Source organism: Miniopterus natalensis, chromosome 4, assembly GCF_054644295.1.
Source record: "Miniopterus natalensis isolate mMinNat1 chromosome 4, mMinNat1.hap1, whole genome shotgun sequence".
In the NCBI taxonomy this organism is placed as follows: domain Eukaryota; kingdom Metazoa; phylum Chordata; class Mammalia; order Chiroptera; family Miniopteridae; genus Miniopterus; species Miniopterus natalensis.
The window spans coordinates 46,590,845-46,615,457 of NC_142084.1; the positions used below are offsets into that span (position 1 = coordinate 46,590,845).

General features: G+C 37.7%; 1 protein-coding gene across 1 annotated transcript in view; it reads right to left on the bottom strand.

Moving 5' to 3' along the window:
- The window catches only part of KLHL2 (kelch like family member 2), an 80,977-nt gene that overhangs the window by 40,425 nt on the left and 15,939 nt on the right, over positions 1–24,613 (bottom strand). The window contains exons 3-4 of the mRNA XM_087816520.1: positions 18,643–18,749; positions 10,516–10,637 (exon numbers count right to left, since the gene is read on the bottom strand). Coding sequence (XP_087672646.1) covers positions 10,516–10,637; positions 18,643–18,749 — 229 coding nt within the window. The remainder of the gene's footprint in view (positions 1–10,515; positions 10,638–18,642; positions 18,750–24,613) is intronic.

Here is a 24,613-nt window from a genome sequence, read left to right on the forward strand (position 1 = left end):
GCACATAAACAGGGACAGTATTAGAGAAATATATCGCAATTGTAAATAGGGATTATCTCTGGATAGTAGTAGTACGAAGGCTTTTTACTTAGTCCCTTTTATCTATTTTTACTTTCTAAATTTCCTATAATGAATATATACCATTTAAATGTTCACTTTAAAAGAAAGTCAAGAAGAAAGTAAAGGAAATGCCTTTCTGGATCTCTAGAATTCTAGCCAATATAGAAACAGGTAAGGGGAGCTATTTGTTTAGTGACTATCACCTACCACTCATGAGAGACTGCCTCAGTTTGACCTGGCTTTTGAGTACTATGAGTCTCAACTGCCTCTGATCATCACATTAGTGTTTTATACAACAATAAGTTAGCTCTACACATTACTCTTCCTGTTCATGTCAATAGCAATATCTTAAGTGCTTGGAGAAACATGAAGTAAAAGAACATGGCCAACTAATTAAATAAACAACTTCAAATGCTATCATTTTGTCAAATAGAAAAAAAACATTTTCATCTAGATATGTTGATTTCCAACATAAGAAGACACACAAAAGCCTGAAAATTTCATTCTGTGGAGATGTTTCCTGCAATGAACAAAGAAGTAGGGGGGAAAGCTACCACTGATTAGTGAAGACAAGTTGAACACCAGACATGAAAGACAGCCGAGCCAAACAACCAGCACCCAGATGACACTCTTACACCAGCTGCACATTTTAAAGTAAGATGCTTGCCCGGCCGGGCATGGCTCTGCGGTTGAGCGTTGACCTAGGATCCAGGCAATCAGGGTTCGATTCCCGGTCAGGGCACATGCCCGGTTGCAGGGTTGATCAATGACTCTCTCATCATTGATGTTTCTATCTCTCTCTCCCTCTCCTTTCCTCTCTCTGCAATCAATAAAGATATATTTTTTAAAAATAAAAATAAATAAATAAAGATGCTTTAATCCTACTTCATGTTGTTTGACAAGTCAAATTACACATAAGATGTTTCCCTTAGACAAGTACACTCCTTCTGCTTGGCTATTAGAATCTGTAGTTTATTTTCAGCTTGGGTATTTATTTACTCCATTGGGGGAAATAATTTATATACTAAGTCTTTTAAATACTGAGCTATTAGCTGTATGCTTATGAGAAGATATGACCAATGGATCTGTTTGCTCCATATAAGACTTCCAGATGTCTATAAAAATATGCAAACGTGAAACTCACAATTCAGCACTGTTAACTTTACAATATGTGCACTGCTGAACAGAAGGTTTTTATTAATTTCCAAGCTATTTTATATTCATATCAGAAGCACCTATTTATTTAAAGTGGAAAGGCCTTGCATGCCAGCAAGGACCTGAAAAGAAACAAGGAAATAGCTATCCAAAGGTCATGAGCAGAGGGAAGAAATTATCCCTACACTTAAAGAAGCTATTTATCACTAAACTTAAAAAAATCTCATTATGAAATATAACCTATAACTTTCATTAGCATACATCTTTTAAATCTGCATTACGTCCCCAACTTATAATAAGTCGTATTTTACACATTTATTTTCTCAATTAGCTACTTGATGCTCGTTGCACATTTACTCATAGAAACAGTATTAAAAATAGTTTTAAACCACAATATCAATGAACATAACATTACTGTTTGAATGCTGTGACCTCAGGGGGTATTGGGTGCAGGGAAGAAGGAAGAAGAAAGTTTCCTTCCTCTTTCTGGGATGTAGGCCTGGCCAAGCACAGTTTTGAAATAGGAAGTGTTTGTCTTTGGCATCCTGCCACCTCATTCACACTTCTACATCTCACAGCCTTACACCTCAACCACCAGGAGCCAGCCCTCTGCTCTGTGCACCAAGCTATGATTCTCTACCCAGATCTGCCTTTCCTGAGTGCTAAGTGTTTCATCCTTTCAATACACCTACCTCACCTTCCCCTCCCCCGACACCCTTGTGCAAGTTCCATCCTCAGGATAGCTACTGCCAGCAAGGTCAAAAGAAAAGCCATCTTATTATTCACTCACATCAATGGTTAAATAGCTCATCACCCTTCTGGACAAATCTCTTCAGAGGTATTTAGAGTTTTAAGAGAGGCTAACTCTTAAGCAGAATACATTTGTAGTTAATGTCATTTCCAATGGTATAATAAATGAAGGGGAAAAGCAAAAGTTCTATGGCAAAAAATGGGGAACCCTGCCTGAAAGCCACCTCTCCAATACTATCTTTTTACAGCTGTTTTTCCATTATTTTTAACCCAAGGTTTCTCTAAATCTTCAACTTATTCAACAGTGGCTCAAATGTATAATGAAAACAGCACCTACCTTGTAGAGTTGTTGAAAAAGTTAAACTAGATGGTCAACCACTCAATACAGTGCCTGGCACATGACCAGAGTAGCACATTAGTTCTAATTCAAGGGTGTTTTTTCTTGGATTGAATTGAACATCCAACCCTATGACAATGGAATACCAGGATTTCTTCTCTCCCTCATAAGGTGATATTCTATGCTGGATCGCTCACAAGAAGTATAAGATTGGCAATATTTGATCAAAAAAGAAAGCAAAGTAAAAGGTATAATCAGGGCCAATCTCGAAAAGAATACAGCAGGCAAACATGGGGAAAATATTTGATACCTCACTAATTATCAGGAAAGTGTAAATTAAAATAATGAGAGAGCACATTTTATCACTATTGATACACATTTTTTTAACAACATACATTCAGGTCAAGGTATAGTAGTAAGTCTTGGCCCCTAGCACATTTTTGCCATCACTGTAAACTAGCCAACTCTCTTAGAAAGCAAATAGGCAATACTCATCAAGAGCTACCAAAAAATATAAAAGTTAGAAGCCTTTGACCCTAGAATTATGGATATCTACCCTGAGAAAATAGTTAACAAAACTGAAATAGGCTACAACCCATGAATTTTATTTTAGCATTACTCATAAGAGTAGGGGGGCAGAAAACAGAAACAACAAAAGATTTAACAAATGTGGCAACAATTAAATTATGCTAAATTCACATGAAGAAAAATTATAATCAATGACAGACAATGTAGACTAATGACAGTTTTAAAAAATCAAATATTCTAAAGTATTTGTGATATACAATCATATTAAAAAATTAAATGGACACACGGCTTTAACCATATTAAAAAAACTTAATGGACATCAGGTTACTTTGATTTCAAGGAACTTGGAAAATATGAATGTTGACAGAGAAAGAAAGAACAAACAACTAAACATCCAAAAGATTTATTTCTTCTGACACATAGTGGACATAATTTGTAAAGCAAGTGAAGAAAGTGGTCCACTGATCTTTGTAAGACAGCCTAGCTCCCTGCCCTTGCATCCATCAGTTCCCTAGCTTGCAGCACTAAATCTGGATTCAGTCCTGCTCTAATCAGAGAGAATGTCTGAGCCTTAACTCAGCTAAGGCCTTAACTAAGCAGCTCAACTCAGTCCTAATGCAACCTTGAACACTGTCATACTTTGTTCCTCAGACCCAGTTCCAGCGCACCTGCCCTTGCTGTCTCTAACTAGGGCCCATCTAGTGGGCATCAGCAGTGCAGCCCTACTGTACTGTGCACTGACCAAGTTCCCCCAGAGGCTGAAATCCTACCTCTGGGTTCCTGCCCAGAAGATGGAGAGTGCTTGTTTCCACGCTCCTTTCTTCCTGTTCCATTCTTGCCAGGACCTCTTCCCTGGCTCAGCTTCCATTCATCAAACAGGGCCTGCCTATCATAGTGGGCAATACTTTGCTATTCATTTAACAAATATTTATCGAGTTTCTAACAAATACCAATCACCAGTCTAAGTTCTAGGGAGATGACAGTGAACAAAACAGACAAATACAACAGCCATCCTAGAACCTAGATTCTAACAGGTAGTGCTTACATTTAGTATGTAAATGGGCAGTATGTACTATCCCAGCACTCCTGCCCTTCAAAGTGGCATTCTGATCTCAAAGTCTAAAGTCCACAAGCCCTGAAAAACTCAGGAGCTATACATATTAACCCCCAATCTGTCACTGAGCTCCTATAAAGCCTCAGGGGCATAACAGAGTTAGTATGAAAAGAATGGAGAATGAAATCATACTACAGGCTCTAGAGTTCAAGAGCTCTGTCCTTGAATGCTGGATATGCTCCATTCTGGCTGTGTGAACCTAGAAAAACTTAGCCCCTCTGAGCTACAATTCTCTAACTTATAAAAATCAACCCTCTGTTCAGGACATTATATAAACTAAATGAAGTAAGTACTTAGCTGAGTCACTGGAACATGGAAGGAAGGTAACCCTTTTCCCCCAATAAATATTTTATTCCATTTCTATCATTTATCAGAATTAATCCACTTTAATCTCTTCTCCTTTTGTCCTTTCTCTCCAAAATTACTAAAAATCAAAAAACTGCTAGCCTCTCAAGTAACTGAACACGCATTTCACACCTATAGATCAAAATTTCCTTCTGTATCTCCATTGGCTCATCCAGGATTCTTCATTTCCACAACCTCAGAATTTTAGGAATAACTAAAGAACAGACTATCACTGTCTCCACATCCACCTTCCGAAAACAGAATTTAAACTGGTTAAAATATTAAGACATCAACCCACTGTCTAAAGGAAAAAATTGGAACCAACAAGTATCTTCAGTAGGCCTCAATAATTTTTTTTTAAATTAAAATAAGCAAGCAAGTTTAAGGGACTAAGATTATAAATTAAAGAACAGAGGTTAAGAGTAAGTATCTTATTACAAGGGACTAATGACATATCTGGCTTTTCAAAGGTGCTGCATGGATAGATTAATAACTGTGAATGATAATTGCCAAATTAACTGGCAAATATAATTTTAGAAATAATTTATCTTCATTGTCTCATCTTTGTGGCAGCCACTCCCTAGACAAAGGGAAGTAATCCACACAGCTCCTTGGGCCACTGTATTTACTATATACAACTCCTCCCTGTCCCTGCCCTTCCTCTATACCTCCTCCTTTTTCATCTTCTTTCTAAACTGATATGTATTATTCACAGGCCCTCACAGATTACCAAGTTTATTCCAACAGAGGTTTTTTCCAAGGCTGAAGAGGCTGCAAATAATTCTTAAATATTTTTTTTTTAGTATTTTTAAATATAATGCTAAATCAAAATACAGACATGCATATACACACACACACACACTTATACACATAACACACTCTTACTTCTTGGACAAATAGCTCTTTTTCAGTTATTGCTTTTTTTTTCACAAGAAATTATTTTATATTCTCTCCTCCCAACACTATCTGTAATAAATGTTCATACACTACCTCCCAACTTTATTTCTCAAAAGCTAGGCTTGACATGAAAAAGAAGATTTTAAAATAAGTTCAAATTATTGCTGGAGAATTAAAAGTGAGAAAATACATGATAGAAAAGCAGAGTTATACAAAATAATAATAAAAAAATAAAGTCACATTTAATAGGTAATTAAATAACTTCATCCATCTTACTGTTGCCTCTCCCTGACTCCAAACAGGGCTTAATTATACAATATGTGTTGTTTTCAATGATCCTTATCAAAGTGCTTTAAGTCTTATTCACAAGAGCCAAAAACTGTAAATACCTGTCCATCAACATGCCACATAAATCCATGTAATGGAATCCTCAGCAATAAAGAAACAAACAACTGAACTGTGCTACAACACAGATGAATCTTCTAAGTGTTAATGTTGGGCCAAAGAAGTTCACCTCAAAGAGTTCATTCTATATGACCCCATTTATAAGAAGTTCCACAACAGGAAAAACTAATCTATTAGAGAGAAATCATATCAGTGATTGCCTGAAGTCAGGAGGGAGGGATTTATTGGGAAGAGGTTTGAAGTTATAAATGCTCAATATCTTGATTCAGGTGTGGGTTAATGGGTGTATGTATTTGATAAGCAGTTAACCATATCAACAGGCCTCCTTCCATGGAAGTTCTTCCCTGTGATGCTCCCCTTTTAGGAATGATTCGTGGGTAGAGTGCTGAACAACATACTCCTGGCACTTCCTATCTAAAACAAAACCAACCTGTCCTACACCACCAATAAAATGGACACACTGTTGAATTTTCAACTGTACTGAAACTGTGTTAAACACTCTCATGGGTTCCTCACCAAAAATTAATTTTAAAGGTCTCTTGAAAAAACTCTCATTTAAATTCTGCTCCTTTTCTCAAAGGATGAGATGTTCTATCTCAAATAATTTCAATTTATGCAACAGATAAGTTTTCACGAACTGTTTAAAACTCATTCATTCAACATCAGATGCTTATTAAAATCTTCTGAGATGATAAAAGTTCTAATGGAGACAGAACCTGTAGTTGAACACTCACAATACTTGGGAACAAGAGCATTTACTTACATTTGACATTGTCTATTAACATCTTTCTCTTTGCTTTTCACACTTACATCAAGTGAAAAGCTCTTACCTACTTTTAGCAAGCCAAAACAAATACCCAAATGCTGAGAAAAATGTATGTAACAAAACTACAAATTTGGGAATGAAGTAAATGTTTTTGAAAATTTCAAGCTCCTTTAGGACTTTCCAAAAGTGTTAACACATCAAATGAAGAAGAGTAAATCTTCAATAATCTTGAGGTAATAAAAAATACTTTTCGCCCAGCCAGCGTGGCATCGACCTATGATCCAGGAGATCGAGGTTCGATTCCCTGTCAGGGCACATGCCCGAGTTGCAAGCTCAATCCCCAGTGCGAGGCATGCAGGAACAGCTGATCATTTCTCTCTCTCTCTCCCCTCCTCTCTCTGAAATCAATAAAGACTTTTTTTTTAAAAATATTTTTCAGTTAGAAAAGTATTTTTATTTTTGAATTTATAAACTCTCTTTTTAAGCAATACTAGTTAATTACAACTTAATAGTTGCTGTGTAATGTTGAACTAATTACTTAACCTTCCCGAGCTTCCTTATTTGCAAAATCTCAGAGGGAAGGCAGGGGCGGGGGGAAACAGTGTAGCCCTAGCTGGTCTGGCTCAGTGGCTAGAGCGCTGGCCCTCAGACTGAAGGGTCCCAGGTTGGATTCCGACCAAGGGTATCTACCTTGGTTGCAGGCTTGATCCCCACCCTGGTCAGGGCACATGTAGGAGCCAACCAATCAATGTGTCTCTTTCACATCAATGTTCCTCTCTCTCCTTCTCTCCCTCCCTCTCACTCTCTGAAAAGTAATGGAAAAAATATCCTCAGGTGAGATTTTAAAAAAATAGTGTAATACCTACCTATTTTGGTAGTGAATATGTAAAATACCAGCACAACATGGCTGAAAATAAACCCACATGAAAACCCTTCATATGTACATAAAGCCAAGTATTCTTAATAATGAGGAAGGTGGAGAAACAACAGAGTACATGACTTCTCTCAAAGTGTGTGCAAAACTTTGTGCATATACGCTTATGTGTACTTTTCTTGGGAACGGATCCAGTTTTTCATCAGATTCTCTAAGGAGTCCATGACCCTAAAATGTTTAAAAGCCTACTTTATAGTTACATTTGGCTTTATCTTCTCTGTTTCCAGATTCGTAAAGTTTATAAAATTTGACTGAAAACTCTAGAAACAAGCTAAATTTAAATTACCCAAGAACAACACAAAGTTCAATTAAAAGTATGGTCATGATAAGGTATGTATTCTCCTTTTATTTCTCTTTTAAAAAATAAACCAACTTAAATTTACTTGGCTCAAAGTATTTCCCAGCCTTGCTGTAAATAAAATACCCAAATCCTAAACAAAAAAATAACAGCAGCACACACACAAACAGGAAAACCTTAAATAGCCAAGAATTAAAGCCCAGTACTTATATAATACAGCAACAATTTTTTCTTCTCTGGAGTCAGGTTTTCAAATTACTTCATTCCCTCATTCTGACTCAAAGTTACAACCTTCACTTCAAACAGCTATTATATACATGTATTTTAATGTGTGTAATAGGAGACTGTAGGTGTCACAGAAGGCACCCTAGATTAGGAATCAAGGAAACCAGGGTTATGGTTCTATTCTGTTACTGACTAACTCTTACAGCTGGACCTCAGCATTCTACAGGACTATAATTCTACATAAAAACATGCAATCCCAAAGTCAAACACTGATATACCTGCTATCCTAAAATTGCACTTTATTACTAAGACAGAAACTTACAAAAGGGAGGTCACCTAACAAGGGATTTGATTATAGGTCTAATGAGAAAATATACCTAAAATAATAAACCTCTGAATTACAGACAGTTCTGTCTCCACTGTCAGCACTCTCGAAGCAGAAATACTCAGAGCACAGCTTCTGCTGGGGTTGTTCCAAACGTTACCTTAACATGAATAAGAACACCAGATACCTCCCACCACACCGCACCTTTCCTTAAGGTGAACAGCACAAAGATTTAACAAGGTATAGACAGACAAAAATACAGATAGATAAATCCTTATTTGTATTTCACTGAAAAATACTTATTGTGGAAAAGGCAGCTTATTTTAATCAATTTTTATTTCCAAAGTACCTTTTCCAAAACAAGTATTTTTCAATGGGATGTAAAATAAGGCTTTACATACCAAGATACCCCTATGCTGTAGAGACAACCCTCTTCCCACACACACAAAAAAAACAACTATCTGAATGTTAAGCGTTTAATAAGTGGGCCAAATACAACTCTTTGATTGTATTCCTGTAAGAGTTACACAATATACACAAAAGGCAAATCAGAATGGCAAGAGGTTTCCTAAAAGGCTGCGATGACTAATATTTCAGGACTAGAACGAGATAATTAAAAGAAACATGAAAGGCATCCTCTACAAGAACTACTACAAACAGCATTCAGGGATGAATTCACACAGTCTAGTCTCTTAGGCCTATATCATCCTTTCCAGTTTCCCTCCATGTGGTACATTGTGTGAATCAAAGAAAACAATCTGTAATTCATTTGTTGAAGGTCAGATATAGAACACAATGAGGCTCACACACTCAAATTATTAAAAAGGAGTAAAAAGAAACCCAAGATAAGGTCTTGTTGAAAAAAACATCACAGAATCCAGCAAATAGCATAACCATACAGAAAAGACCAGACTGAGGTGACATGTTGGTACTGTTATTGCGTGACACGTACCAAACACTTTCCCCCATGTTAAAAAAAATGTTCACCTCGTACCTGATTCACAAGTTAATACACCACTTCAATATCAACCAAAGTTTTTCAAATGTCTTACTTCATGATCAAGACTTCCAAGTAAAGGTTAATGAGGCCACCAGGGAAAGATCACCACTGCCAGTACTTCAGATCTAATAACAGCAGGTCTTAACAAGTTAAAGTGCAAAGATTTCAGTCTCCCCATTCAAGTATTTTATAGCACATTTCAGCTAATTACAAGGGACAAAAGACTAAACCTACAATTTCCTATTTGTGCAAGCAGAATTTAGAGATTATTTCTGAAGAAGTTAGCCCTAATTCTTTCTGTGGTCCTCAAAACACAGTTTATCTGTTGGAAGGAGAATAAATAAATAAAAACATTTAGATGGCAATTTAGCATATCTATCAAAAATTAAGATACACATGTACCCTAGGACCCACCAATTACATTTTGAGGAATCTATCCCACGAAAGTTTCAGATACAAATGTAAAAATGTTGATGCACTACAGCATTTTGTAAAGGTGAAAAATCATATATGCTGGTTAACATATGGGGTACCACACAAAAGAATGAGCTGGACACATTAAATATGGATGTGTAAAGAAGTCCAACACACTTTGTTCAGTGAAAAAAGCAAGTTGCACAACAACAGGTAAAAATATACTTATATCAAGAACATGGTGTGTGTGTCTGTGTGCATAGCTGCACAGAAAATGGTCTGAAAGAATTCACAACAAAGGCTACCCTCTGAGGAAAGAGAGTAGTAGATCAATGTGTGTGGGTTGGGGTAGGGGTAAAGGGAAGGGGAATTTAAAAGATGGACTTTCATTTTCTAAGCTATATACATCTGTATTATTTAAACATTTACATCATATAGATAAAACATTTGTTCTTTATAGAAAGTAAGAAAGAAGCAATGTCTAATTTTAGCTAAACTCTAGAAGCACTTAAAGAAATGCTAAAATAATAAAAGAAGTAAAGGCTGTTGGTAGTCAAAAACATCCTTTGTAGGCTTTAACCCTCAAGGGAATAAAGACAAATGTGGGCAGCATCAATCAGTAGTTTTAAGTGAATACGACACTGTTTTCATAAAAGAACAAGTATCATTCACAGAACAAAAAGATTTGTATCTCAGAACTTTAAGAATATAAAAAATACTGAAATCAGAAACATTATTAAAAATCATTCCAATGTCTCTTAGAAATAGTTTTAACAACAAATTCTATTCCTTTGGTACAAAACGTATTCTGGGTGGGTATGCACTTTTGATTTTAAAAAACAGCATGGAAAATGGGGACATCTGCAATAGCATCAACATTTAAAAAAAATTAATGAAAGAAAAGAAAGGAAAAGAACACTGGCATGTATAAAGTGCTAAATGGTATGCAGTGTTTATCTTACCTGTACATTTTCTTCTGTAACCTGGATTTCTGCAGTGTAAACATAATCGATTAGCATCCTCAGGGTCCAGCCATCTACCTCTTTTATTCGAACTCTCTTTGCTCGGCTCTCACTCATCTCACCTAAAACACAAAGAAGTAAGAGTACTGTTACAGCAAGACACTTCTGCGGAAATATCAATGCCAAGACAGACTGACCCATTTTCTTGCCACTCACTGTATTCAGGAGGCAACTTATCAGCCACTTTCTTCAGGCCTAAAACACTCCTCTGCCTCCCTAAAAGCTTACCTGAGCAAACCATTAGATGTACTTTTGTCACCACTTGTACCTGAAAAATCACATCATAACAATGAACATGCCACATGTCTAACTGCATGAACTATAACACCTGTCTCATAGTTCAGCACCTGATACTGTCCATGGTTGTTGTTTTTTGGGGGAGGGGGGGTGGCCCATTCTTCTGAGCAGTTTTGTTTTCTTTTTGGATTTCTACTTATGATTGTGCAAGAGTCACAATGTTACCCCCTTTGGCTCACAGCAATGAGCTCTTGCTGAAAAGGACCCAACTGGTTAGCAGCATCTATTCAACAAGCACACCAGTGCAGTGCATGGCCTGCAATGGACACAGAGGCTCTGCCATCAGGGAAGGCCACAACTCTCATGCAGGAAACAATTAGAACACAGGTTACATAAAATGCTGAGAGAATGCAAGACAAAAGAGGGATCGCAAAAGGGTTAGTTAATGGCAAAGGCTTGTTATGAAGATCTTCTAGCCTAAGTTCTGTTCCTGTTCGTCATCTATGGTAACTTCATCCTGAAGTCATTTTCAGATCAGCATTTATTACTAAAGCCAGATACCCTTCTACATCACTCCTTGCTAAAAAGTGGTACAAGACCTCCCTCCCACTACCCACTGAACTAATTAGGTATTCAGGTATCATAAATAAAATCCTCTCTTGTGGAAAGAAACGAAGTAAAAAGGAGAAGGGATGGCCCCTAAACCAAAGGGACTTAGGACAGTAAGAAGCAGGTTTGTGTGTGGACAACAAAATGACCCAAGACAAGGCAAGACATAAGCAAGTAAATGGTGGGGAAAGGAAGCTTCAATTAGAAACGACATGGGCAGTCTAAAAAACAATGTTGAGAGCAAAAAGACTGGACTGTAGAATTCATCAGGTTTTAAAGATAAAAGCAGCAGCATGAAAAATGATGGAGTCCCTCATCTTCACCTTAATCAGGCATCTCCAGTTAGAAAGGAAACACAATGGCCCCAAGATTTCTTGGAAGTTCTTTTTCAGATTTGGTGTACCGTCAGCAACTGTGAACTGGCAGAAAAGCCTACCCCTATGTTCACTGCAGCATTATTCACGGTGGCCAAGACCTGGAGACAACCACAGTATCCTTAGACAGAGGACTGAGTAAAGATGATGTAGTACACATATACTATGGAATACACTCAGCCATTAGAAAAGATGAAATACTGCCACTTGCGACAACATGGATAGACCTTGAGATTATGCTAAGCTAAATAAGTTAGTCAGAAAAAGCTAAGAACCATATGATTTCACTCATATATGAGATATAAAACTGAAACTCATAGACACAGACAACAGTATGGTGGTTACAGAGGGAAAGGGGTGCGGGTTAGTAAAGGGTAAAGGGGCCCACATATATGGTGATGGAAGGTGATTTGATTTTGAGTGGTGGGTACACAGAACAATATACAGATCATGTATCACAGAAATGTACACTTGAATCCTATATGATCTTATTAATCAATGTTACCTTGATAGATTTAATTCTAAAAAAGAAAAGAAATGCCTAGGGGAATCCATAATTACACAAAATCTCTTTGCAAACACAAACCCTGGGAGCAAAGAAATAATAGTGATGCACATTTAACTGCATGCTCCCCTGGGGATTATCTCTGACAAGATCTCAGAAAGGAGCTGTTCTCCTAAGAGCTAAATATCTCAAAAACTACCCTGCTACTTCCCAGGGGGGAAAACATCCATCAGTATCACAGGGGAAGGGAGATGGTTAAGAGAAAAAGGTACATATGTCTATACAGCAGGAAGACAGGGGACTGAGTTATGTGTCCGCTGTTGTAGCACTTTTCTTTTCCCCCCTTAAAGGTGGGGAAGGGTTAAGAAACACGGAAAAATAATTCTTCATCTGCATATAAGGCACCTCCCCCTCTCCTACGCTCTCTGGTTCTCATGGATAGACTAGATTTGTATCATCTGGAAGCTCTTCTGTGCCAAAAGTGAAGATACTTTGGTCATTCCCACGTGGACTTTTAGAATTAGCCACATCTAACTGATTTATAGGGCCCCTGTGATGTGCAAGCCCCTGCAGGGCCCAGGGCTGCTCAAACATAAAGCCATGTGCCTAGTTCTCAAGGACTGAATTCACCCCTCAGGATTTAGGCATGACTTAGCTTAGACACAAATAAGCCTGTCTTTAATTTACATATATAAATGCAAAATAGTCCTCTGCCAAGCAGTTAATATTATAGTTTTTAAAGTACTGTTGTAAGATGCACTTCACTAATTCATATATTCCTTGTCATTTTTAATATAAATTATCTCTCCCCAAAAAATGTGGGTATCTACTTTAAACAAATTCAATCCCAATCATATACTGCCTCAGAAACGTTTTAATCTTTATTTTTCATATTAATTTACAAAAACAGTAACAAAAACAGTTTGCCACAGATTGCATTATAAGTTTTAAAAATTCCAGTAATCACTAAGAATCAAAACACATACTAAAGAGAGTTGTAAGCTATTTCGATCTAACTCTAGTTGTAACATATTACCTTACTTACTGCCCCTTGGTGTATTCATAGAGAAAATCTTTAAACAGTATGGTTTTGTGAGGTTTATTTTTGACAATGCATTTTAAAAAGATATCCAATGATACCGTAGAGAGTTCATCTTGTATTATTTTTATCTTCCCATATTCTCTCTCTCGTTAGCTTTCTGTGTTTTGATCATGTAGAACTCTGAAGCTATACTAGGATATCCACAGACGCTGTCACTGAAAACCTGAGAGTCACCCCTCTTCCTTCTTTATCCACCCATCCATCCCATTATTCACTAAAGCCTGCAAAATTAACCTCAGGTAGATCTCAAACCAATCCCCTTGCCTCTCCATCCCTTCTGCCACTGTGCCCCTGGGGCTCTCACTGCCTCTTGTCAAGCCACTGCAGGGACCTCCTAATTCTTCCCTGCCTCCAGAATGGACTCTGCAGATCTGACAGTGGCACCCAGACGCCTTCAGCTGCTCCCCGTCCAGGCATGTGAACCCTTCCACGTCCGCCCCTGCTTCGATATCCAGCCTCCTCTCTCTCCCACTTCAGTCTTAAAATATAACACAAAGGAACTTTCTGTACTTTCCCCACGCACCAAGCAATTTCCTACCATAACGCCTCTTCTGAGCTTTGTCCTGTCTCCCCGTGCCCTCGTTCCCCACGCCAATCCCCACACACTCTCTCAGATTCAGCTGCAATCTCTCCAGCTAGCCTTACCTGTTGGTGACCCACAGAGGAGTTAGGCTTTCACAGTGAGGACACTTGGGTGCTTTCTGCAAATCCACTCTGTCATACTAATACCTACTTGTCCCCACCTGGACTGTTTTTTTAAATATGCTTTTATTGATTTCAGAGAGAGAAAGGGGGAGAGAGAAAGAGAGAGATAGAAACAACAATGAGAAAGAAACATCGATCAGCTGCCTTCTGCACGCCCCTACTGGGGACCAAGAGTGAAAAACATGGGCATGTGCCCTGACCAGGAATCAAACAGGTGACCTCCAGGTGCATAGGATGACACTCAACCAACTGAGCCACACCGGCCTGGCCCCCCTGGATTCTTGAGCTCCTGGACAGCAGGGATGACATCTTGCTTATCTCCCTATTTATAATCCTGACATATGATAAATACCCAATAAACATTGGTTTGATGAACAAATGACTAGAAGAATGAAAAGTTAAACAAGTGCCAATTTAAGATGTAGCATCATTACTTAACATAATAACACTTAAATTAGTCTTGAACAAGGGTATTTCGGTCAACAAACACTTGTTGAACATCCACCAAACGTTCTAGGCTGAGCAAAGCACTTCCACTAGTGAACTCTGAACCATCTCTACTTTTTCTGAGAAAAGAAATGAAGTCCTCAAAGTTGGAAAAGTTTAAGGACATAGGTATGAATAGGAACATTTCCATTTCAAAGACCTTTAATCAGGACTCCTAAAGCCCAGCACACACTGGTAACTTTATCCATTCTGAAGTTCTAAAAAGTAAATAGGCTTAAGAGAGCAAAACATAAAATTCACTTCAATAAAAAAATCATTCTAATTTCAGTAATTGTTTAGCACATAAAAATATTTTTTAAAAACCATAAAAATATAATACAGAAGCTTCTAGTATGCTGAAACCCTAAGAAGTGAATGACAAACTTACAGCTACACTTAATAAATAAAATTCATTCCATTACTTCTCAAGTTCCACTTGTCATCTATGCTAATCATTATTGCCTTTTTGTTTGCTATTAGTCTTGGGTTACAAAGAAGCTACTGACACACGTTATCTTCATTCTGGCAAGCTGGCCCAAATGCCCTGCTAGCCACTCTGTGGTGGTCCTGGTATGTAACTCCCCAGTTCCACAACTAATCTAACGCGAACATGGGAACTGCATTCCCCTGCCAGTTTTGGTCTAGTTTGAGTAACTTCTGGAAAAGGTCTCCTAGCTTCTAAAAGAGAGAAAAATAGTCTTCCTCCTTCCTCGTGATATTGGGTCCACTCTGGGAGGAATCTTGCATGCAGGAAGGGGAGCAACTTTAGGATAAAATTTTTATTGAGCATAGAGGGTGGAGAGACAGAATGAAGTGGATTCCTGATGAAAAAGTCTTAAGCTGCAAATGCGATTATGCCTAGTGCCCAGCCTACTTTTCAATTATGAGAGAATATAATTTCTTATAATTTATATGGGTTTAAATGAAGCTTTCTATTAGGTATTGACTAAATAAACACCTATTCTAACTTATGCTCTTTATGTGCAACACCCCATTTCATTTTCTTCACAGTACTCAGTGATATCAGAAATTATCTTTTTTACATTTACTCTCTAACCTTTTCTCCTCTCCCCAATGAGAATCGTGAGTACAGAGATTTGTCTGTCTTGTTCATCTCTATGACCCCAAAGCCTAGGACAATGCCTAGCACAAGAAGATGCTCAGTAACTATTGAGCATGAAATGAAAGTATGAATCTTAGATGAATATAACCATGCATACAGCTTTTTAAAGACTCTCCCTTCTTAATCATTTAAATGATAATCTATCTTTTCCTATTCTAATCTACCTTACCAAATCATGTTCAATATGACAAAAGTAATCATTAAAAAGCAGACACACAAAAAAGGAATAAAAATTAAAATTCAATATTTCCCCACTATGCTTCAGATACTTTAGCATCAAAATTGTAAGAAAAACAGTTTTTTAAATTCCAAATTGTAACAAACACATAATTAAAAAACACAATAACCCAATTTGATACATTCTTCCTCAAGTAACAGTTAACTTGGCCTTGCTCTAAACAGGCCCATACTTCACCAAGTGAAAGCCTGTGACTATACCACGGAATTACTTTTCACCTCCCTTCTCCATCCAAATACTTGGAACTACGATGAGTAACAGATTCTTTTTTTAGGTGATATAATTTAAAGGAAAGCTCGCCTACAGTTTATGGGAGATTAAAAACAAGGGCAAAGAGAGATCATCTGCATATTCCCCATTTTCTAAGAGGTTAGTCATGGGAAAATAAGAGTAGGGTAACACCCTGTGCCACTGTAAACACTTCTGATTATCCACTGAGCAAGACAATATAAATATATGTGGTATACGACAGAATGGAAATATGCAAAGGTCTACTCGATGGTCTTCACTATATTTTTTATAATAAACTTTAACAGAACTTCAGACCAAGAAAACAAAGAGACAATGGACTCATATTCTAGCAAATCTTAAATGAATATAGTATGTACACTAAACCACCTAGACCAAATCTCCATCTCTTCTTTACCTAATCTCTTCCAAACTGTTGAATATCAGTCAATCAGTAGAAGAAAACGTACAAAGATTTTCAGATAGGTAAATAGCATCTATTACTGAAGACCCATAACAGTCTAGCCTATTGAGCACATGAAAGGTACTCAACATCATTAGTTATTAGGGAAGTGCAAATTAAAACTACAAGAGATGCCATTTCACACCTATTAAAATGACTACAATTTTGAAAAAGACAGACAGGAATAAGTGTTGGCAAGGAAGTTGGAGAATGAGAACCCTTGTGCACTGTTGGTGGGAAAATAAACTGGTGCAGTTACTATGGAAAACAGCATAGCAGATTTTTAAAAAGTTAAATATAAATTTACTATATGACCCAGCAATTCTACTCCTAGATATCTATCCCCATGAGAAATGAAAATATTTGTCCACACAAAGAACTATACATGAATGTTCATAGCAGCATTATTCGTAACACCCAAAACCTGAAACCAACCCAAATGTCCATCAACTGGTAAATGAACAGTCAAAATGTGGTATATTCATACCATGGAATCTATTCAGCAATTAAAAGTAACAAACCGATGATACATACTATGACTTAAATAGACTTCAAATACATTATGTAGAAATAAAGTGTTCTAAAATTGATTTACGGTGGTGACAGTACCATTCAGTAAATTTACTAAAACTCACTGAACTCCACACTTGAAATGGGTAAGTTTTATGTAAAATATGCCTCAATAAAGTTATTAAGAAAAAACACCCCACAATGGAAGTACTCAATTCACATTTTATATGTGCCAGAAATTAACAGTGTCCCTATTTTGCATTGACCTTAGCACACAGCAATCTAAAATCTGACCAAGTATTCTCAGGCAGAAAAACAGGTTGAACTGCAAGAAGTACCCACCTGCCAGTTAACTGAGATACACTAGGAATAATAGACTCAAAATGTCTTCAGGGCCCCCATTCCTGTCAGGCAAAGCTCACATATTCACACATTGTATGTCAGTTAAAACATGAGTTGAGAACCATTGGACAAAAAAATAAAAAAGGAAAAATGAGATGTAGTTTAGATTATAAAAGAAACAGAGAGAAGAAAGATAAAGACATAAGACTTCCCATCTCTAGCATCCGTGTCTCTGGATATTTAAGGCTCAGAAAGTATTGCCTTTTGAGGGGAAAGGAAACTAACCTTAATCTTGTAGTTTTAAGTTAATCCCTATATTTTTGTAACTATGGAAAATAAAGTATCAAAAAAGTCTAGTCTAAGACTTTCTCAATCTTCTATTCTTACAGAATATAGAGTAAAGACATTTAGGAATTGAGAGTAAACAATAACAATTATAATTCCTGCCAACATTAATTGAGCATTTTCTACGTCCCAAGCAAAGTGCTGAGAAATTCACATATATGATCTAATTCAATCTTTACAAAAATCCTAAGAAATAATATTACCATCCCGATTTTCTGAAAGAGGAAACTAAAGCACAGATTGATAAAGCAACAGAGTAAAGCCCAGACTGATGAAGTGACTGATGATTCCAAAGGTTGAGTAATTCTGACAAGGAAATGGCAATGGCAGTTTCAGAGGACAGAGCTTTACGAGGGAATTCCTAAACTGAGCCAACACATTCCTAACTGAACCCTCCCTCCTCTTACAAGGTTGGAGATTCTGTTTAGACAAGTGTCCAGGATTAACAAATAAGATGTAAACCAAAAGACCGAAGGGACCCCCAGGACATAAAAATTTCACTAGTCCCACTTGATTAGTATTGCCTTTTCATATCATAAATGGCAAGGCAGTAACCTAGTCAATGTATGTAAATATAAATGTGAAGGAGAAAATGGAGGGTAGAGCTGTGAGTATGTAACGTACACACACACGATTATGACAATGAGAACAAAGATGAGGAATCTGGAACAAAGCAAGAGTATTTTCTTGCATTACAATGCTTAATTTCATAAAAGTATAATGTTAATTTAAAAATACAGAAAGAAAACCCCAGATCTATATACATTTAAAAAAATACCCATAACTAAAATATTTCATACCTGTAAACATGGCGTGAAAATAAGGACTACAGGCGGCCAGCACCACTCTATGAGCAGAGATTTCCATGTCTTCAGCCACAATTGTGACATCGCACAGCAAATTTTGACTGTTTACAAAGCAGAGAGAAAATTTTTTTAATAATTCCAATAATAAACGTCCTGAGCATCCTATGCAAAAATATTACAGTAAAAGCCCACTTTTCTAAAGTGAGACTAACTAAAAACTACCATTCTTTAGTACAGGATTCCTAAACAGGAAGTACCTAGAAAACTTGTGGTGAAGACCCAATATGCTGTGGCCCTTACTCAGAATCTTGCCTTTGTTTAACAGAGAAATATTTCCAACCTTGATTACTGGATCTTCAACCTAAAGGAAATTGCTGGCAGCAAACCATCAATGGAGTGTTCAAGGAGAGGATGTTTGAATTAACAGCATCAGCAGAAATGGCAAATGGCAGTCTGACATTAAGATGAAGACAAGATAAAACAGATGCACAAAACTAAACTGGGTCGAGGTACCAAAAAAATACATTATTTAAAATGACCCGGGGTCATCAAACAAAGGTAAAATTAAATATAACTTCACGGCTTTAAAGGCATTTGGGCATTTGAAGCTTAATTTAACCAATGTAAAATATGTCCTTCCTTAAGGCCAGAAAATATTTCCATGTATAAAATTAAAAAGCATTTTGTTACCTTAAACCATTATTTTACTTTAAACAAACCATTATTCAGCAAACATACCTCCAATTCTAAACTATCCATTTTAATTCATTCACAAACATGTGGCAAACACTTTTTACATGCTATCCAAGCTGCTAGGTGAGATTCTCCAGCTAAATAAAACTGTCTTTTCAGCCAAAACAACAAACAAACAGAAAACACTTTTGCCAATGCTTATTCCAGAACAAGCAAGAAAGTGCCAACTCTAAAAGTGACTTTACTTATAGTCATGTCATCAATGGCTGAAACAAGTGTGGTGAAATCAAAAGTCCTTTCACTGCACTTTGACTGTCTGAGCACTGAATTTATGTGTATAGCATACATAGGTCACATATGGCCCCACCTCTACTATTCTGCCTATTTTCCTCAGAGGTGGCCTGCCTGCTTCTGTAAGTTTGCAGAAGCTTATAAGCAACATTTTCACAAGAGTTTAACCATGTTCTGTTAGTTTTCCACACTGCTTACAAACTTGTTTCTGTGAAGCTCATACAAAAACTTTTCAGGGAACTTATTAGCATCTATTTTCCCTCCAGTCTAGGAAAAACTTCGAGAAACATCATCGCCTCTAGCACCGGTGATGACTTCAGACCTGGGTCTCACTGGTGATGAACTTGCTATGCCCTTTAGATTGAAGTATAGCTCATGGGTGATTCCAATGTAATGGCTCATGATGCTGTATGAGACATCAGGCAGGTCCCGCATTAGAGTCATAAAAAGAGGCACAATGTCTCAATAATCTGTCCTTCCTCCACATCACTAATTTGTGATTCCTCCATCAATGTGGAGAATGAACAATGTCTACCATCTGCTCTGAGAACATAAAACCACTCTGCAATTCTATAAATTCCATTGGGTTCGCAAATAACCAGGGTGAGAAAAGTCAGCAGTATTTTCAGGAGGATGCTATGCAAGAGCTTTACCTGCATGTATTACCTCATTTAGACCCCACCACAATCTTATGAGGTAGGTATGATTATGATTTTTTTGCCCCCAAAATGTGTAGCTGGGAAAGCCAAGGTTAAACATGAATAACCAGCCTGAAGTGCCACTACTGGTGAAACTAGGATTCAAACCCACAGAGTCTAGCTCCAGAGGTCTCTTAACCACTACACAAAGCCATTTAAATTTGTGAGGTTTGAAGCCTTGTTAAGGTTTGAATAAAACAGGGAATAGGAAGTATAAATAATAAATGTATAAATGATAACACCAATTTATTATTTAACATAATCTGTACTAAAAACTATTTTTTCATGTTCTATATATAGTTTATAAAAGGCCCAATTTTAGGAAGTTTTTAGCCCTACCTCTAAAGAATATTTAGAAAAATCAAAGTTCATTTGCTCATTCAACAAGGCACTGAAGGATCATCTCTGCTTAAGGAGACTAGCAAAAAGGACTGACAATCAAAGATTACAGAACAGAGTGGAAAGTGCCACTGTAAAGATGCTATGGGAATAGGGGGGCATCTAAATCACACTGGGGGACAGAAAGGCTTCCTGCGGCTACTGACCTTAAGCTGAGTTCTAAAAACAAGTCAGTGTTAGCTGGGTGAAGAAGGAGCAAGAGAGCTCCAAGCAGACAGAACAGAACGTGCTGTTGCATGGAGATCCGCAGCCGCAAAGCTCAACGGGGACCTGGGGAACAAGAAGTGTGAAGAGACAGAGGGCATGAGCAAAGGAGAGGAGGGGTGGGATGGCAGTTGGCAGAGCTGCACAAGTCTCTTGAGAAGGTCATCTGTGTTTTCCTACTGTGACCGGGGGATCTGGTTGCAACTCAAACATCAGTCAAGTACATCTTTATGCCTGTTTTCCTTTTGTCAGTAATCCCTCTTAGTGTTCTAGTTTCAATATGGAACTTAAGTGGAATTACACTTGAACACCTCAAAATCATGTAATTAATTACATTCAGCTTCAATTACAATTACTCATTGATCCAATCCTTGTAGCGTAACACCTGCTGGGTGTCACATAATTAGCTTGGTCTTACTGGCTTATTAGCTGGTGTTAGTTAATTAATAAAGTAAAAGCATTCCCAAACTACTAGTATGCAGCCACGCCCTGGGTGAGGTCACACGGAGTCTGAGGGCGACATTACAAATCAGACATACTTAGTTTTAGTGTTCAATTTTTTTTTTTTACCTTTTTGTCTCCAGTAATAGATTTTAAAACAGCACTCAAAGATAAGAGAGATCTGACCAACCTCTTATCTTTCAGCCAGTTTGTGTCTACCAAGTCTGGCCCTTATGTCTTTCCAAATGTGCATATTCATAAGTTGAATGACTTTGGGGTGAGGAGGAAAGGGCTATAAACAAAAAGTCTGGCAATAAAAATAAAAGAAAATTGTTTTAGCAGCCCATACCCAGCCTACATGGTTCCTTTATGTTCCTATTACTTGGAATCTAATGAGGGAATGGACTGTAGAAGAAAAAGGCTTTTGGAATAATGAGATAAAGTTGCTATTTAGCATAATTTGCATTTACCCATTCACTTATCAAATATATATAGTAGCTACTGGGGGCCAGGCACTATGTCAGTTTATCACAACAAACAAGATAATGCCCATAATAGCAAGGAATTTACAGTCAAGCAGGGAAAACAGACAAGCTAATAGGTAATTACAAAATGAACCTATGACTATTAAGATGGCACAAGTGTGGGGTGTTTGGGAACACACACGAGAGGCTAAGCCCAACTCCACAGGGGCTTTGGAAAGACATTGCTTCTAAGCTCAAATCTGAAGAACAGGAGTTACACAAACCTTATGTAAAACATGGCACAGAAAAATGAAAGGCACTCCATCACCTACATGAAACATCATGAGAATGGGTCCTTCTCAGGAAAAAACATGCTCTGAAAATTAATAAAACATGCCTGAACATACCAAGACATTCTTGTTTTTCTGATAAAAAAAAAAGGAATGAATTCTTAAGACTAGAAAAACCTATTACTGTTATGTATATATCTTCTTAAAGTAAAATGTGCCATCAGCTCTGAGACATCAAAAATAATCAGTAGTCACGTGAAACAGGAATTTACTTTCTACTGGAAGTGGGGGTGGTGGGCAGATGACATGGCATCTGTCTGCCTTTTTTCCTCGGGTGCCAGGGAAAATCTGGAGGCACTTCCTGCCACATGGTATGGAATTGAAGAATCGAGGTGCCAGGCTGGTGAGATGTGCTGTTTGTCACCATCCACAGGACAAACACAAAGCACAGCCTAGGAATGTACCCCAAGTCATCTTGGAACAGCATCAGGTGTTAGGACAAAGAAACAAGGCAAGATATTTAAAAAAAAAAAAAAAAATGAGGCAAGAAAGAAGTCAGCAGCTGAGGAATTAAAAGCTGGTCAGGAAGCAGAGGTGAGCCAAAGGTAGTGCTGCTGTTTAGGACATAGCTGCATCATCGAGTACTGGCTACTGGCACGCAGGCAGGCGGGGTAGGGAGACGAGCTGTTTCAAAGGTGAAAGGCTTCCTGACGACTGACTTTAAATTAGTCATATTTAACCAAACCTCCTATAATTGACAATGTCATTTAACAGACAAAGCAGATGCAACCTGGCTAAAATGTGAATAACCTTGACGAACAACAGAACTCCTGGACAAGTGCCACCACTATCTTCCTTCTTATTCTTCTTAAAACCATGACAGTCTGAATTTGAAGTTCTGTGGCAGTTCAGCACAAGGAAAACCTAGATGCTGGGTTTAGTAAGATCCACCACACTAAGAGTCCTGAAGAACAGCACAGCCTCAACAGATGTGCACCCGCTGAGACTTTCAAACAGGAAGCAGGAAACAGTGACAGTGAACTTAGAAAGTTGCAGGAAAACCTACTACAGTCAATGATTGAGAAACTGCTTTAAACTAGTACAGGGCCCCAGAAAAGAGAATCCAGCATTCTTTTCACATGGAATCAAGACAGAAGAATAATACTGAAAACTGACAAAATGGAGCCACAAGACATGGGGGAAAGCATGTTGCTGACTATCTGCTGGGAAGGGAAGGTAACATGTCCTGATTTGAGGACCTGCAAGAACACCTGGTCACCACTGAGAGAAAATGAAAAAAATAATTAGAAATAAAGTGAAAGAAGATATTAGGGACAGAAACAAAGCTGGTGGGGAGGGAGCAGAGTAGAAAGATGAGGAGGTTAAAAGATTTGAGGGGAAATGCAAAGGCAAAAAAACTTGATGAAATAAATCACAAGGTAGATACTCTTAGCTACAATAATTTTAAAAAAATAAGCCATACTGCCCGGCCGGGTGTCGCTCAGCGGCTGAGCGTCGACCAAGGATCCAGGCGATCGGGGTTTGATTCCCGGTCAGGGCACATGCCCAGGTTGCAGGCTAGGCAGCCGATCAATGACTCTCTCATCATTGATGTTTCTATCTCTCTCTCCACCCCCTTCCTCTCTCTGAAATCAATAAAGATATGTTTAAAAAAATAATAATAATAAGCCATACTAAGCCTGGTTGGTATGGCTCAGCAGTTGAGTGTCGACCCTTGAACCAGGGGGTCACAGTTTGATTCCCAGACAGAGCACATGCCCAAGTCGTGGGTGCGATCCCCAGTAGGGGGTGTGTGCAAGAGGCAGCTGATTGATGATTCTCTCTCATCATTGATGTTTCTCTCTCTCTCTCCCTCTCCCTTCCTCTCTTTGAAATCCATAAAAACGTAAAAATAAAAAACAAAAGCTAAACTAAGATTTTCTGGTTTTCTGATTTAAGATGGGATACTGAGGCTAATTCTGAAGTGCTACAGTATCTCACACGTGCTAGTTATTCAGCAACATGAAAAGAACAAGAAACCAAAGTTGTTAGTGAATTCATTTACGACCATCCATTCTTCACATTCTTTGAAATGGTTAATGTTTCTGTCCATGCTCAATAAACACCACTTACAAAAATATCAATCCTGAATGCTTAAGAATCACTGTAGAAGATTACCAGTTAAATCAAGACTGTAAACTTCAAAATATCCCTTAAGCTTTCTAAACAAGTCCGCTTGATTTGGGGGTTCTTTCCAACTGTTCATCCTTCAAGGAATGTTTTATATTCTACTCTAGTACAACATGAAAACAAAAGAAACTGACAATGTTTTAGTATAGAAATATACATATATTAGAGCAATAAAAAATTTCACATCCTATATAATTTCCTAAAATCTCTCATAAAAACACTCTTCACAGTGATATAACACTATGAAGAGAGCCACAGTGCGGCTCAGTTGGTTGGGCATTGTTCTGTGCACCAA